Here is a 16423-nt window from a genome sequence, read left to right as displayed (position 1 = left end):
TGCTTAGGCCCGCAGCTCTGTTTCAACTTATTGGGGCGTTTATCCTGGCTACATTGCCAGTTCATTCCAGTTCTGGTGAAGTATTAATGTATTTCGAAGCACAAGCACATCTTTGCATTTGCACATTAGTCCTGTAAAAAAAGCTGAGGCAGTGTTTTTTTTTCTTTCCACCCGGCTCATCCATTGAGAAGCAGGGTCAAACTCAGCAATCTGAAGGTCATGGGACTCCCCCGGTGACCGATCGTAAAGAAACACGATTTGTGTCACGTCAAAGCGGGCTAAAAAATATGTGACAAGTACAAACATGCGGAGAAATTGGGATGAACTGGGATGAACCGGAGACTGTAAACAATACATTTCTTTGGACATGCTGCCCTCAAAAGTGTCCCACAAATACCAACAATTAACCAAACAAACCCAATGCACCCACTCGGAGCTACAAGCTCTTAAATGGCAATAAAGCAGTCGCTTAGTGGGTGGTTAGTTGGAAGAATGTAGGTTTAAACGATAATTCAAGTAAAATAGAACTGGTACATACACATATGAATGACAGAATACGAATGCATTTCATCACTTCATACATTCATATTGTATTTTATACCCAGAATCAGAATCTTTATTCATCCTGAGAGAAATCCAAATAAAATATCAAAATGTTTCCCACGAATCATCTTTTTAACTTTAGTCTATTTATTATACGCTGCTTAACTCCCATATTCATGCAATGCATTAATACGTTTAATTGCATATATAACAAATATCCACGTACATAAAAAAACAGAAGCTGCTGGAATTCTGTATAATAGAGACCTCGTCGAGTCTCAATACATTTTTAAAGAGGGTTCTGCATTGGGATGTATGGCCGCTTCCTCTTTAACGTGTTTGTAACAAAACCACAACAGAATACGCAACAACAAGAAGGCGCCAGAAATTACCCGACAGAAATGCCAGCTTCTTCTTCAATATTTCCAACAGCATTGCTTCTTCTATATTTGACACAAACTTCTGCGGAGTGCCCATGTTTTTGTCCTCTGCGAGAAGGAAAAACATAACAATGAACATTACATCAAGTGTGACACGGCATGGGTGTGGCTCTTATGATTATTATTGATAGTATTACAATGCAGAGCAACAGTGTGTACACGTGCTGCCATGTCAAACCACTGGCAGATGAGGGGCCTCTCCACGCCTGTAGATTGATGAGAGTGAGGAGAATAGAATGTGAGAGCATAGAAGTAGAGGACAACAATGGATTATGCTGCTCGTGATGCAAGGTGGTCGCCCATCCAGACCCAAACATGCTTAGCTAGATCTGACGAAATCGGAGGTATTCTGGGAGATTTAGTCATAGGCACTATTAAGCACTAATTGTAAACGTATTATTGACTATTTTCACCATACGTCTGCGATTAACCCGTTAAAAATAGTTTAATCACTTGTGCAATGCAGTACGAAAAGAACGGTGGCATAATCACGCCCAACTCTGAAACAGTAAAATATAATAAAAACAATTCTAAGGATGTGAACTCAAGGTTACCATTCCCAAACATCGGCATTGTTTCAGACATAACAATACCTAACGAAGCGCATTTTGTAATGGTCCCTTTTAACTAAATGTAAGCAAATCTCACAAACTCCCCTGAGAATATCCCACGAAAACACCAAGTTTGTGAGCGCATGTGAAGTGTCATTGTGAAACACTTCACTTATAACGTGTACAGCTCCAATGATGAATGTCTTCCCATGTGGTACGGGTCTTTGGGGTGACTGGACCATGCTTCACCACACTGGTCAGTGCGGGTTGGTGAAGTTGGGGAGCATAGGAGGTACAGTATAACAATGCATTTTACTGGACTCTGCTGAAAATTGTAGGGGCCTGCTCTATGAATTGTGGTTGCGGCTTCTCAGTCATCACCATCCCGGCTCAACCTTGCTTCAGCTTCTGAAAGTTCTGATGAGACTAGCCGCATTCCAGGTGATATGGTCAAGGGCAGTAGTAAAGATAAATCATATTAAAACAGCAGCGCATTCCAGACAGCGGTAATGGTATATTCAAGTGTGGATGTTGGACATGAGCAACATAACAAGGCAACAACAACACACACACACAGATGTGGTTGCAGTCAGATTATCACATGGTATATTGCACACATAATCGTGTTTTACAAAGTGCGAGGAAGCTGAAACTTGCCACAAATATAGTCGAGTATTTGGTAAGGAATAGAACGTTTCTAAGAACCAATTACAGTGTTGTCTCATTTGTGCTACAAACAATTCAGTTCTTCCGGAGGATGACTGATTGAGGGAGGTCTCATTCCCCGTTAGGAAATGTTTCACGTCTCACGCTTAACACACTTACACACTGGATACAATCCCTTTGGGTAATCAGTAGACAAAGTAATTCGCTTCCTAAATCCGATCGGAAGCCGGCAAAGTCAGCATCCAGCAAGCACATTGATAAGCAACGCATGCTTTTGCCTAAACACCCCAGAAAACGAATTTCGGTCACAATCGACTTAAATCACCTTTCGCTTGGGTCGCGGCAGTTTTCCTCGTTTTAAGAACGGCCCCTTTACAACAACAAACAAATACACTCACGACCACATCCAGCAAACAAGAAAAAAAACACCCTAATCACAGCCAGGCCCGGCAGCGTCCAATTACTCGTGAAACGTGTTACAGACGGCACAACACAACAGGGCACACACATTGATAGCGGCGCCGTGGATAAATAAATAAAAGCAACAACGGCGTTTACATCAACAATATCGCGAATATAAAAAGACACGCACACAACAAGGGTGATAATGTAAGTGTTCATTTTTGACACTCGATGGCGTTCGCAAATCAATAAACGCAAATCGACAACCGCGCATTCACCTAAACAAAAACCCACCCCGAATCACGGGCAGACAACTGTCGCTGATTATAACTTCACGCGATTATAACTCGAAGGGTTTACAGACCGACAAGCTTACACAACATCCATAAGCGCCGTTTACAAAACACGTACGCGTGTAGCTCAACGCAATAACGAATGTTTTGTCAAAGAGAAAAAAAAAACACTTCGGGGGACGGAGGCGTGCGGCCTGATCCCTCTCTGCGGGGAAACCCCCACCGAACCCCAGCCGCCCTTACTAGTCTACACCGCTTCGCACTGCACCTACGGGGTCTCGCGCTAGGCCCTCGCCGCCACCTATTGTCAAATCTCGCGTTTCTATGCAGCGGCAGCTTCTTTCAAAAATTCTCACCACAACAACAACAACAAATACCCCAACGACCGCAGCCGAACGAAGCGAAAATTATTTAACAAAAAAAAAACCCAGACCGAATCTCTGTCTCTCTCATCTTACCTGTCCGCGCGCGCGTGTGTTTTTAAAATCTTTTAGGGTGAAGCGGTGTTTTGTGTCTTGTCGACGGCGTTGCTTGCTGCTGGAGGTTGCTTGCTGCTGGAGGTTGCAGCAGGCAGCAGCGTTGTGCGATAGGCAAAGCACAGTTATTTTCGGAGCGAGGGGGGAGGCGTTTGGCCTTCCCCAGTTGCCTTAAGTACGTGGGGGCGGGGGGTGGGAGGAGCCGGTTGCTCTTAAGGATGATCGAGGAGAAAAAAAAACACCACGTAATTATCCATAATGCAAGGGGTTTTTGGGTTACATCGCGTAACTATATGAATAGCCATAATATAGTTTTTTTTGGGTTAGATTGCGAAAATATATAAATATCCATAATACAGGATTTTTTTTGGTTAGATCACGTAAACAAAAAAATATCCATAATACAGGATTTTTTGGGTTAGATCGTGTAAATATATAAATGTCCATAATACTGGGTTTTTTTTTGGGGTTAGATCACGTAAATATATAAATATCCATAATACTGTTTTTTCGGGGTTAGATTGCGAAAATATATAAATATCCAAAATCCAGGCTTTTTTGGGTTACATCACTTAAATATATGAAAGTGCTGTTAAACCAGTCAACACCCGACACAGCCAATGAGTAAGGTTTGACACGTAAAACAGAACGTGCCAATTCCTCACTAGTACAGCACACCGGTGTGTTGGAGAACAAAGCCACAACATTTACAATCTTGAGTCTAACGTTTCGCCAGTAATAACAACTAGCTTCATCAGGCGACAGCCAGATTTACGTTAAAGTGATACCATTTGCAGCAGCAACACAAAGCATCCTTAAGAGTATTTAAATATTCATCTTCTTGGTTCTTTCGGTAAAGTCACGTAGAAGGGAAATAATAAAATAATAATAAATAAACATAATACAATGTTATTGTATTATTTTAGATGAATCCCTGCAGTCACGAAAGCTTTAAATCGATATTTAAATATTGGCAATGGAGCTGGTTCATAAATTAAGAGATCTTTTGAACAGAATCTTTATTTTAGACTGGAGGAATCCGATGAGCTATGAAGCTCTTTTTTTGACAGACGTCATATTTTTGCATTTGTAAAAAGAACGTAACGCGTCTCTCCTTTTTAACTCAGAAACTTAACGTAGTGAGGTGTTGTTGATGTGCACACCACCACTGGACGTACAACCCAGAGGTCGTCGCTTCCATTCACACACCTACCGAATTATATGACGCACCCCAATGTTTGTTTTCATATACAAGGGGTGGGGTGGGGGGATGCTGTATTATGGGAATGTCTCAACTTATGTATATGTATTTTTTTTTTATTAAATACACGTCATTTAATGCTAAACACAGCCTCAAGAGTTTTTAAATGTTGGCAACGGTGTACAAAGCTTGGGCTGGATCCCAAAGAAGCTCATCATTTCTAATCAAGTTGTACACTTTAGTGATTTAATATGAAACGGGAAAAGCATCCTTAAGAGTTAGCACCATATGGTCACAATACTTGCAAAAGGGGCTCTATGCCAGAAGTGGTTATTAAGGGTTTTTTTTACATTGGCCTGCGTTCGGCAGTGGGTTGATCGTAGCTAATTGTGATGAAGGGCGAGGCCTTAAGGAGGATTCGGTTCAACAAACATAATTGATTCTATACCTAATTCATTGAATGCAATAAGAAAATAATTCATAAGAGCATTTAAACTGTTGCAATGGAGTGTAAGGGGTTTACTCAGAAAGAATCTGGTATAATCTATCATCCTGTTTACTTTGTTGATTGAACATTCAACTATGAGCAGGAAGCATCCTTAAAAGTAAGCGCCATATGGTGAGAAACTATTTCGTGTACTGTATTGGCAAATGTGGCACACTATTTAAACTGGCTCTTAAAGAGGTACTTTCAAAGTTAGAAATTATCGTTTATATTTTTAAACAAATAATTAGCATGTACATTTCATGCCCAAACGTCGAGGCTAACTCAAGGTTTTTTTTACTGGTTGAATATGCTACATTTTACTTAGCGTTATATATATCCTTAAGAGCCATTGGTTTAATATTGAAATGTTGCAAGTGGGTCACTTGGGTTTATACAGCTGTAAAAGAGGCTTTAGCTAAGAGTATTGAATGACTTTATTAACGGACAACGGAGTCCTCTTTAAGAGTTAGGGGAAATGCCATTCCCAAAAATGATGGACATATGTGGATAGGACAATTATATATTTCATTTGCTAGAAGACAGCAAAATAAACAGTGCTAACTAGTCGCCCTATCCGTTCGGTGGAAAAGTAAATGTTTTAGTGACTAAAGAAAGTATTGCTTGCCTCCGAGTGCTGTGTGCTGACAATAACGTACAGCAGTTGAGGCTGCAGTTGATGAAAGCTGGGATTTTAATTCCATGTGAGGTCTCTTTTGGAGTTCAGGGTGCCCGTCTTGCTGTGGTGGGATTTACCCAGCCGTACTTTTTTCTGCAACATTCCAATCACCGCCTGCAATAACCGTAATTCTGTTGCAACAGTTTAGTGATGTGTTGTCAGCAAGTGGGAGTTGACCTGATCGTGGGGTTTGTGAACATTCAGGATGCATCGGCCCATGAGATCTGAATGTTGGGAGAGGCGCGTGAACCTGACCTTCATGTGCACTATAATTGCCACCCCTCCACCGTTGGAGGCTTTGTGCATGGAGTGGAAAACCCACGTTTTGTCCCGATTCCAGATGGGAGAGATGGGTCACCTGAAATAACCTGTAGAGAGTCAGTCCCTCCTCCCTCTGTCTCTTGACCGGGTGATTGAGGCCGTTCGCATTCAGGGAAGTAATGTTGAGTTTGTTGGGGGTAGGGATGGAATGAGCGGCTGGAAGGGACGTGAGCCTCTGCTTTCAAGATGAGCCCCTGTTATTTTGGCGGCAGGGAGTTTTACATCTTCGTCGGACGGGGGGGGGGGGGGTCTGAGGTGTAGGGATTATGAGACAGTGGAGGGTAGGGGGAGGGTAGTGCTGATGGAAGCCAGCATGTATACTTTTATCCGTGGTTGTCTTGAAGCTGGAAGCTGAGTTTGACTTATCTATTATTATTAAGCATCAAGGCACAAACGAGAGGAAAATACAACAGCGCCCAGGTACGTAAAGCCGGAATAGCTGGCTGAGATTACCGCTCATCTCACGATTCTGTCCTTTAAAAGCAGTACCCCACCCCACCCACGCACCTTCGATTAACACGGCTGGCTACGTACGGTGCAAATGAAGTTCAACGTACGTACGTCATCAAACTAGGAGCCAAACGTCGATTTTCCCAGCACGAGGGAGGGAGGGGCGAGAATCAATCCGGCCGAGCCGACGATTCCGTGCCCCCAGTCCCGAGGGCATGACGAATCGAGGCGACCGACCCGGGCCCCGTATTTTTTTTTGGGGGGGGGGGCGCTTCGACGTCACAGTGTAAAATGTAAAATTTCTGGTTTAACGCGTAGGCTTTCGCGACCAATATTATTCACTATTTTGGAAGTGGCCCAGAAGCTTGCCATAACGTAAGGGACAATAGTCAATTACAGCCAACGTCAGTTGACCGTGGACAATTAGACCCAAGCCGAAACATAACATTAAAAATAATGTTTAAAAATATATATATATATGATAGAATATAGTATTGTCATCAGTATGACATAAGTATACCAAGTTTGCAAGCGATACCACATTGGGAAGTGGGTTAAAATTGAGTTACAAGATTTGAGGATACAACAACGACAACAACAGACAGAGTGAGTTAAATAAAAGCGTGTAAAAAAAACGCGCTCATTTGTTGCAGCTCTCGTACCCGGTTCGATCGAATCGAATCGGCGACCCCATGTCCAGTCTGCTGACCGTTTCACCAGGGAGGCAGCCCTTTGCCCACTGCTGACACGCGCGACGCAGCTCATAAGGCAGTCAACTGGTTCGTACACAAAGAGCTGTTTATTCATTTGACACTGGGTGTCTTTGTCAAAGCTCTGCACGATAACACACGCGGTGCTGATAATGAGAGGGGTGCGGTGGACGTAGGCTATAGATTTGCACAAAAGGGTATTGTTAAAATAGGGAAAGCACAACAGGCTATATCTACCTTCTCCCGCCGAGTGTTACGATGTTACAATATAATGTGCATTTGCACAGCAATTAGAAATAAGGCGGCCGCATCTCAAGACCCAGTACAGAAAGAGTGTGAATGTTAATTTTTTATAGAGAGAGAGTCAGTTAGTCATATCCAGGTCTTAAATCAGGGGTTGAACGTACGTATGTTGAACTTCTTTCGCACCGTACGTAGCCAACCGTGCTAATCGGAGGTGCAAACAGGCGCAGGGAGTGGACACCGGCGACAATCTTCATTCGGTGGTTCTGAGTCATCGGTGGAAATTCCACATTTCGATGGCAGAGTCAGTAGACCCACTGCTGATCGCCCTGAACCAAGCACAGTTTTGCATATTACCGACCAGTGAGATGATGATGATTCTCTTGGATGGATGGAGACGTGGATGATGCTGTATTATGTACAGATGGCTTGTGTATTGATGATGGATAAATGATAAGGATGATGGATTGTGTATAGATGAATAATGATGTGGGCAGATGTATTGATAGCTAAGGACAGCAAAATGAGTATGTGGATGCATAGATGGATGATGATATATATTGATTAAAAGGACTGGATTATGATAGAGTGTGTATGATGATGATAGCGATTATGACAATTTGTGAATAGTTGCATCATGATAATCATGGTAATCGTCATGCATCTAACACATCCGATTAGCACCCCCAATTATCACGGATGGCTACGTACGGTGCGGAAGAAGTTCAACATACATAACAATGACTCTGGCCAGCACGTAAACTCTTAGCCTATAGCATATTCGGAGTAAACTTTCGCCAAAGCGAACGGACCAGTACAGTACATTCAACTTTACTTTTTTTTGCCGCACTGATCCAGCCCAACGCGTAACTGGAAGCGTCAACATGAAACAACACCGCGAAAGGAATGCGGGGAATTACACCCAAAAAAAATCCCGCCGTTATATTGTTATTGCACCACCCAGTGAGTGGAGGGCACCCAATAAAATGACAGCAGCACTGCCCCAGTGATTTCTGAAGCCACCCCTCTCCATCTCAAGAGCCATAAAGTAGCTGTAGGAAGTCTCCACCTAGTTCGGTTTGACACCACAACATCACCGACGAGAAGGAGTCACAAACGCACGACTGTTGATACTGGTAGGAACCTCTGGTTACACCAGCCCACAGGAGATTATTGTGTCCGTCCGTCCGTCGTGCTGGAGGGGCTGTGTGGGGAGGTTTAGGAGGGGCTGGGTGGGGAGGGTGGGGCTGGGTGGGGAGGGGAGGGTAGGGAGGGGCTGGGTGGGGAGGGTGGGTGGGTAGGGGCTGGGTGGGGAGGGTGGGGCTGGGTGGGGAGGGGCTGGTCACCCTGTGGTGCCCTTATAAAACTCAACGTTTAACCTACTCACGCCGGCTTGTGCCCGGCCTCACAGTCGGGCATATTTGCGGAATACACCACGCCGCCGTTGACCCTGGCCATTGACCGAGCAACCCAACGTTCCTACCAGCTCCCTCCGCAGCAGGATAATGTGTTAGTGGCAAAAGGTATTTTGTAGCTGCTCACCTCGAGCTATAAATGCTCTGATAGTGGCATTGTCCTTGTGCTGTTCGCCTTGTTGGCGTCGTTCTCTGGTGTGACGAGGCCCTAATGAACAAAGCTCTCTCTGGTGTAGGCCAATCAGGTTCAAAGACAATGCCCATCTATTATCAGAGAATGTTTGTTTGCATCTTCACCACAAGTACCGTCTGGGGTTAATGCGAACTTGATTCCTTGCAAGAAGGTTTCTATTTGGTGTTGGAACATCTTAATACCTCCTGTTTTATTGCCAGAAAGTGTCAAATCTATTCTTACACAACTGTTGAGCCGATGTTAAATCGCGTTTGCGGTGAGTCACTTGATGTGACATTTATTTGGCTGCCAATGCAAGCCCCCCCCCCTTACTCCCCGAGTTTAAGTCAAGTCGTGGCCTTGCTGGGAATGTTCGAACCAATTCATCGCGTGGAGCTTTTGTTATTATTATTATTGATTGATGTTTCAACAAAGTTTTGCAAGCGCGAATTAATTATCTGTCCGTCTATCTGTCTGTAGCAAGCGTCTCGCTTAAAAACCCTCGTGAATATGACCCAATATAAACAATATTTTGATTGTAAAGTTGGCTTTGCTGTTAGGGACTACACCGAGAGAAGACCGGCCACATTTATCGAAGAGATGTACAAACTTGGCCGATAAAAAAAAAGCCAGCGCGAAAAGTGCTCGCCTTGCTATCCAGAGGCGACCGTGTCACGTACCAATTTGCCTGCTTCTCATCTCCCCCCAACGCGGTCGTTGGCGCGTGACGGCACAAAAACGAGAGAATCCACGCAGGCGCGAGAATTTGTTCGTGTTGTTGTGTGTGATTTTTTTTATTACACGCTTTCTATTAACTCACTCTGTTGTCGTTGTATCCTCAAATCTTGTAACTCAATTTTAACCCACTTCCCAATGTGGTATCGACTGCAAACTTGGTAAACTTATGTCATACTGATGACAATACTATATTCTATCGTTAAAAACATATATTTTTAAACAATCTTTTTTATATGTTATGTTTCGGTTTGGGTCTAATTGTCCACGCTCAACTGACGATGGCTGTAAATGACTACGGTCACTTACGTCGTGGCAAGCTTCGGGGCCACTTCCTGGAGTCGTGGAGTTCTTCCATTACTAGTACGGTACATTTCAATAAAGCGTGTTTTTTTGTTTTTTTAAATAGTACTTATTTTTACAAAAAAATGTGGCAGCGGAGAGATTTGGTGGAGAAAGAGAACACTCGGGTGAACATGCGCTGAGCCGAATCTTTACGCACGGAATGCACCACGCAAGAGTTGTGACGCTTCACAAAATATTCCCGTTTCGATCGTGCTACGCCGTTATTCGCTCAAAGCCGTCCACATCCATGTATCGTAACACTGAATACACCCAACCCACCCACTCAACATCTCCCATAAGCCGGGCCCTTCTTTCACTCTGTCAAAGCAAGGCGCCTTTTTATTGGTGCCATTTTTTTTACTTTAGCAGGAAATGCCTCGCTGAGCTATGTAGTAGCCTCTTTTTAGAATCGACCTGGCTATAAATGATAGCTCAAGGAAGCGGCTTATCTGTTGCAAATGTATAGCAGCACACCAAATACTCTAAACGCGTGCTTTCTACATGGTGGAGGGGGGGGGACCTCGGAGGACCCGAAGAAAAATCCCCGCGACCACGGGGAGAGTGAACATGCAAACTCCAAAAAACAGTATACAGGCGTCGTCAGGTATCGAACCCACGACCTCCTGCATACCAGGCGAGGTAGTTAACATCTCGCCACCTAAACGTATGCAGATGAAAGGGGCGCGCGGGGGGTGCGGGTTCGGGACATTTGGAGCGACCGTTTAAATGGTTTCCCTGCCAGCGGGCATGGCTCTCAACAAAATGCATTATGTGGATTTATTTAGTTATTTAAAGCAAAAAACTCGACGCTTGCACTAAAGGAACAAGAGACACCACTGTGGTCTTCCGACTTCAACAAGGTGCAACTAAATGGCACAGATACCCAGTTTCCCCCGTTTTCGCATTTGGCGTTGCGATTTGCACAAAGGCAGCTTTACACTTCATGCCGCGCACTAACTCCTCTCTCTCTCTCTCTCCCACGCACACAGAAGGAGGTAAGCCTTTTAACGAATACTTGGAAGCATTTCTCTTTGTGAATCAAAGTTCTTTTTCGCGTGGAAAATATTTCAGGAATCGGTATTTCCCCCTAACCCCACCCTCCCTTTTTGTCAAGCTTGCCAAGAAACAAATAGGCAGCAATCCTTGAACACACACGTCCCTGTTTATTAAACGCTGCCATTTAATAGTTTTTTTTGTTATTGATAACAACGTTGAGCCCCCAATGTTAACGTGCCATTTTATTGAGGAACTGCTGCCCGTGTGTTGTCTTGGTGTGGTTTGTTGCCGTTTTTTGTTGTTGTTTTTGCTGCCTTGCCCAATCTTGATAAATGGGACTTGTATAATAAAATAATTTTTATTTATTTATTATAACTAGCGACCGGCTTGCTTTCCATTATGTATATTTTACACTATCGTGTTTTTGTATCGTTTGCTGTTATAACTCACTAAATTCGCCCCGCACTGAGCATCTGTGAAAGAAAGAGCTTCATAGCTCATCGGATTCCTCCAGATGCTGATTCTGTTCAGCTACTGCTGGGGGGGGGGGGGTTGCTCGCTCTGCGACGCGTGGCCTCGCGTTGTCATTCGGCACGATGTCCGACGTTTCGCGCCACGTGCTCGACTCGAAAACACTACGGCCAGCGGTCACACGGGTTACTTGACCATATACTTTACTCACCGCTGACCGGTGCAGGCTGAGCAAAGGAGCACCTACGACCAGGTGACACAAATAACTCGCCACCAACTCACGTTAACCGTGGCCGGGAATTTAATTCAGATAAAAGTAAACTAAACTTGTTTTATTCCACAAGGCTCTCTTTTTCAAAAGCGACCTGGCCACAAATGGATTGCTCAACGAAGTGGCTTATCAACCAAATACTCTAAACGCGTGATGTTGATTCTAAATGTGTAAAGGGGAAAATCGGAGGACCTGGAGAAAAATCCACGCGACCACCGGGAGAGAGACACATGCACACTCCAAATATACAGCAGGCGTCAGGGTCGGGATCGAACCCATGAACCTCCTGCATACCAGGCGAGGTAGTTAACATCTCCTAGCCACCGTGGTGCCCCTACGAGAGAAACACATGCAAACTCCAAATATACAGCAGGCGTCAGGGTCGGGATCGAACCCATGAACCTCCTGCATACCAGGCGAGGTAGTTAACATTTCCTAGCCACCGTGGTGCCCCTACGAGAGAAACACATGCACACTCCAAATATACAGCAGGCGTCAGGGTCGGGATCGAACCCATGAACCTCCTGCATACCAGGCGAGGTAGTTAACATCTCCTAGCCACCGTGGTGCCCCTACGAGAGAAACACATGCAAACTCCAAATATACAGCAGGCGTCAGGGTCGGGATCGAACCCATGAACCTCCTGCATACCAGGCGAGGTAGTTAACATTTCCTAGCCACCGTGGTGCCCCTACGAGAGAAACACATGCAAACTCCAAATATACAGCAGGCGTCAGGGTCGGGATCGAACCCATGAACCTCCTGCATACCAGGCGAGGTAGTTAACATCTCCTAGCCACCGTGGCGCCCCTACGGGCACACCGCAGTGCCCTACCCAGTCCTCTGCTGTTCGCCACCTCTCCGCCCCCCTCCCCCCCGCAGTAGTGCATGGCGAAAGCTTGACAGAAAAAATGCCACCATTGGAACCTCATTTGCCAGTAAAAAATATGATAATTGTTTTTTTACCCTTCTATCTGGCAACAAAACTGGCGTCATCTGGTCCAACACATGTGAGACTAGGCTCTAAGGAAAGCTGTCTCGGGTGTGGACCAATCAACTTCAAGGACAGTGCATATATTATCAGAGTTATGTTTTTTGTTTGCATTATGGCTGCAAGTATTGTGGTCTATGCAAACATGACTCCTTGTAAAAAAAAGGTGTCAGTTTTGTTTCCAGATAGAAGGGTACAAACCAATTATCAGAAGAAATGCCTTTTCATTGTTGGCCAAACGCGGAAAATTGACACTTGCATTCGATTCGATGAGTCGCAATGGAAACGAGAGCGGCAAGTTTCACCAACGTGAAGCTGTAAGGAAGGCTCAAGCAGGGGGCAAACGATTGCGTCATGCGAACTGGTTGGTGCAAATGCACACATGCCAATCACATTTTCTGAAAACTAAATAAAACCGCGGCGTTAACAATGGAGAGCCACACCTTTCAGAGCAGGTATAACGCCCCCCTTCCCACTATGCTCCGTTGCAATGGAAAGAAATCTCAATGCCCTACCAACAATTACGTGCAGGTGAGTCAATATTGGTGCGTGGGGTAAGGTAATGGGGGTATCGCCAAGTGGCAACCCGGGTTACTCGGAGAGAAATTATCCCAAGGATAGGCAGTCTCGGAAAATGATTGTAGTGCAATGCATTTGATAAAGTCGGTTACATCACCGCAATAAATAAGTCATATTTAAACACTTTTTTAAAAGCACGCTTTAATGAAATGTACCGTACTAGTAATGGAATAACTCCACGACTCCAGGAAGTGGCCCCGAGGCTTGCCATAACGTAGGGGGCTGTGGTCAATTTACAGCCAACGTCAATTTAGCGTGGACAATTAGACCCAAGCCGAAACATAACATACAAAAATAATGTTTTAAAATATGTTTATTTTTTATTTTTTATGATAGAATATAGTATTGTCATCAGTATGACATAAGTATACCAAGTTTGCAGTCGATAGCACATTGGGAAGTGGGTACAAACCGAGTTACAAGATTTGAGAAAACAACAACGACAACAACAACAGACAAGAGTTAATAAAACGCGTGCAATAATAAACAAATAGCATTGAATCCATCCGCATACGAGCCAATGAGATTTAATGTTTCCCATGGTTTCAATGGTTAGCACACCGGGCTTGCAATCCAGGTCACCGGTTCTATCTCCCGGAGTGCCAGTTGATTCAATGGGGGGTGGTGCCGCTTGTCGGTGAAGTGACGCGTGGGTGCTTCCACCTCTTCAACGGTGTCTGGGCAGCTTCAATGAGTGAGCCAAAGCACTCTGGATGGGTTAAATTTCGATTTAAAGCTTTCGTGACTGCAGGGATTCATCTTCTTGGTTCTTTCGGTAAAGTCACGTAGTCCCTTCTACGTGACTTTACCGAAAGAACCAAGAAGGTCTGGATGGGTTCTCAAGAGCTCCCCTCTCGTTGAGGCCCGTCTGCCAGTAGTGGTGTGTGCAAGCAATTGCAGGGGTTGCGCCTCTATTTTTGAATCACAGGGGCGGGGTGGGCGTGGGCCGTGTGCTTCATTAGGTATGGAGGTAAACTTGTGCATACTGCTCAAATACAATGTGAACATTTATCTTTTCCCCCTGTGACGCAACCTTCATTCAAACCTGCACACGTTTTAACGACGCTCTCACTCTGAGTGCAATGACAATCTGTGGCCCAGCTGTTTTGTTGCCGTGAGTACAGGAAGGGCATGAACACACTCTTACAGTATCTGTGATGAAATATGCAGCAAAGTAATTTAGGTACTTCAATGTTCACAAACATCCGAGTCCCTCGCTAATTTACAACGAAGCCCGAGTATAATTATGGGTAACATTAATTTTTTCTATACCATACAGCAATTATTTAGTAATAAAAAAAAAATCTACGCTTCTATCTCCACGTATTACAGAGTCCATCAGCGCATGGGTTTCCACACCAATAATGATCAAAGTTTTGATTTAAAGCTTTCGTGACTGCAGGGATTCATATTCTTGGTTCTTTCGGTAAAGCCACGTAGAAGGTGAATAATAATGATAAAAGTGATCACAATCATGATGCTTCGCTCGATGTCAATCCACTGCTGGATGAAGGTGAACTAAGCGTGCTGTGTTGGCCCATGGGGGTTTGCTTGGCTGTTTGACCATACTTCACCAGGCTGATCCGTGCCTGGAATCTAAACTTAGTTTGCTTTAATAATAAGGGACCTTTCTTGACCGTTCGCCTTGTGACGTCCTCTGGTCTAACACTGTTTGAGACGAGGTTCTAAAGAAAGCTATCTCTGGTGTGGACCAATCAGTTTAAAAGGCAATGCATCATATACTGTCAAAGCGTGTCTTTTGTTTGCATGTTCACCACAAGTACCGTGTGGTTAATGCGGACAGGATTCCTTGCAAAAAGTTTCTGTTTGGTGTTTTAACATCTTAACACCTTGACTGAAAGCTTTCGTGACTGCAGGAATTCATATGCTTTGGGTCTTTCGGTAAAGTCACGTAGGAAGGTTGACTTTATCGAAAGACCCAAAGAATATCTTAACACCTGTTTAATTTACTGCTATAATGAGCCAAACATGTCTGTGTGTCCCGCGCGTGACGTCACTCCACGTCGGCCAGCCCCCCTCATTAATAATCCTTATAAGGTGACGTCCTCCACATGGACACCCCCCCCCCCTCAACCATTCATAATAATTAGCGGGTGACGTCACTCCACATGGGGGGGGGGTGCCGAGGCGCCTCCCCCCCCCCACTCCTCGGCGTCAACTCACAACCCTCACTACAAAGGCAGAAGCTTCACGTCACGTGGTCTCCGTAACGCTGTTGACACATCAAAGTAAAAAGGACGTCATGATGAACAAGGGATTATAACCTTTAAATTAAATAAGTCTGTGTCACCGCGCAATTAAAAATTGCACACGAATTGATGCAATGAATATATCACGTCGCGGTCTGCTTTTCGCTTGCAAGTTTCAGATTTACTGCAATACACCCGTCATTGGACGGGCAAAAGGTGAGATGCAAATAAAAGGTAAAACCTATTCTTACATTCTTTTTCAGTTTGCTTTGTTTTTTTTGCGTGATACGCTAACCATCTGCTCAAGCCCCGGACCAAGCACCATCGCGCAGTATTTATTTAGTCAAGAAAATCCTGGACAGGTGTGCAAATACACCAGTTGGTGGATGGACTTGTAAAATACCCGATTGTTACGTGGAGACACAGAACCGATATGTAGGTGTTCATTTATCTTGTAAACTAAAACATCTCCGCCACAACACATTACCAGCGCCTCTATTTTACTTCGCTTGTACACACGATCAGCCGATCAAGAGTGAATGAGCTAAAAAAACAACTGATTTTCATTTCGGAAAAAAGTAAACATTTTTCACATGGTAAAGTTAAAGAGGTGAAGGCGCAACCCTGCAATTGCCTGCTCACGCCGCTGCTGGCAGACGGAACCTCTCCGCCAGGAGCTACAGACAGGCACGGTATGGGGTGTTTAAGTGGACTCGTCTACACAAGCCCAACATCACTGAAGAGCAGAGGTCGCAACCGGGTACCCGATACCCGTACCC

At 44.5% G+C, this 16423-nt stretch overlaps 1 protein-coding gene across 1 annotated transcript in view; it reads right to left on the bottom strand.

Moving 5' to 3' along the window:
- SESTD1 (SEC14 and spectrin domain containing 1) overlaps positions 1–3513 on the bottom strand; it is a 34282-nt gene extending 30769 nt beyond the window's left edge. Inside the window, exons 1-2 of the mRNA XM_078870909.1 lie at positions 3354–3513; positions 936–1031 (exon numbers count right to left, since the gene is read on the bottom strand). Of these exons, the coding sequence (XP_078727035.1) occupies positions 936–1020 (85 nt within the window). The 5' untranslated portion in view covers positions 1021–1031; positions 3354–3513. The remainder of the gene's footprint in view (positions 1–935; positions 1032–3353) is intronic.
- Between the last annotated feature and the right edge of the window lie 12910 nt (positions 3514–16423).

The sequence above is a fragment of the Lampetra fluviatilis genome, chromosome 31 (genome assembly GCF_964198595.1).
Source record: "Lampetra fluviatilis chromosome 31, kcLamFluv1.1, whole genome shotgun sequence".
In the NCBI taxonomy this organism is placed as follows: domain Eukaryota; kingdom Metazoa; phylum Chordata; class Hyperoartia; order Petromyzontiformes; family Petromyzontidae; genus Lampetra; species Lampetra fluviatilis.
The sequence above is the reverse complement of the archived record's forward strand: the minus strand, read 5'-3'. Positions and strand labels throughout refer to the sequence as shown.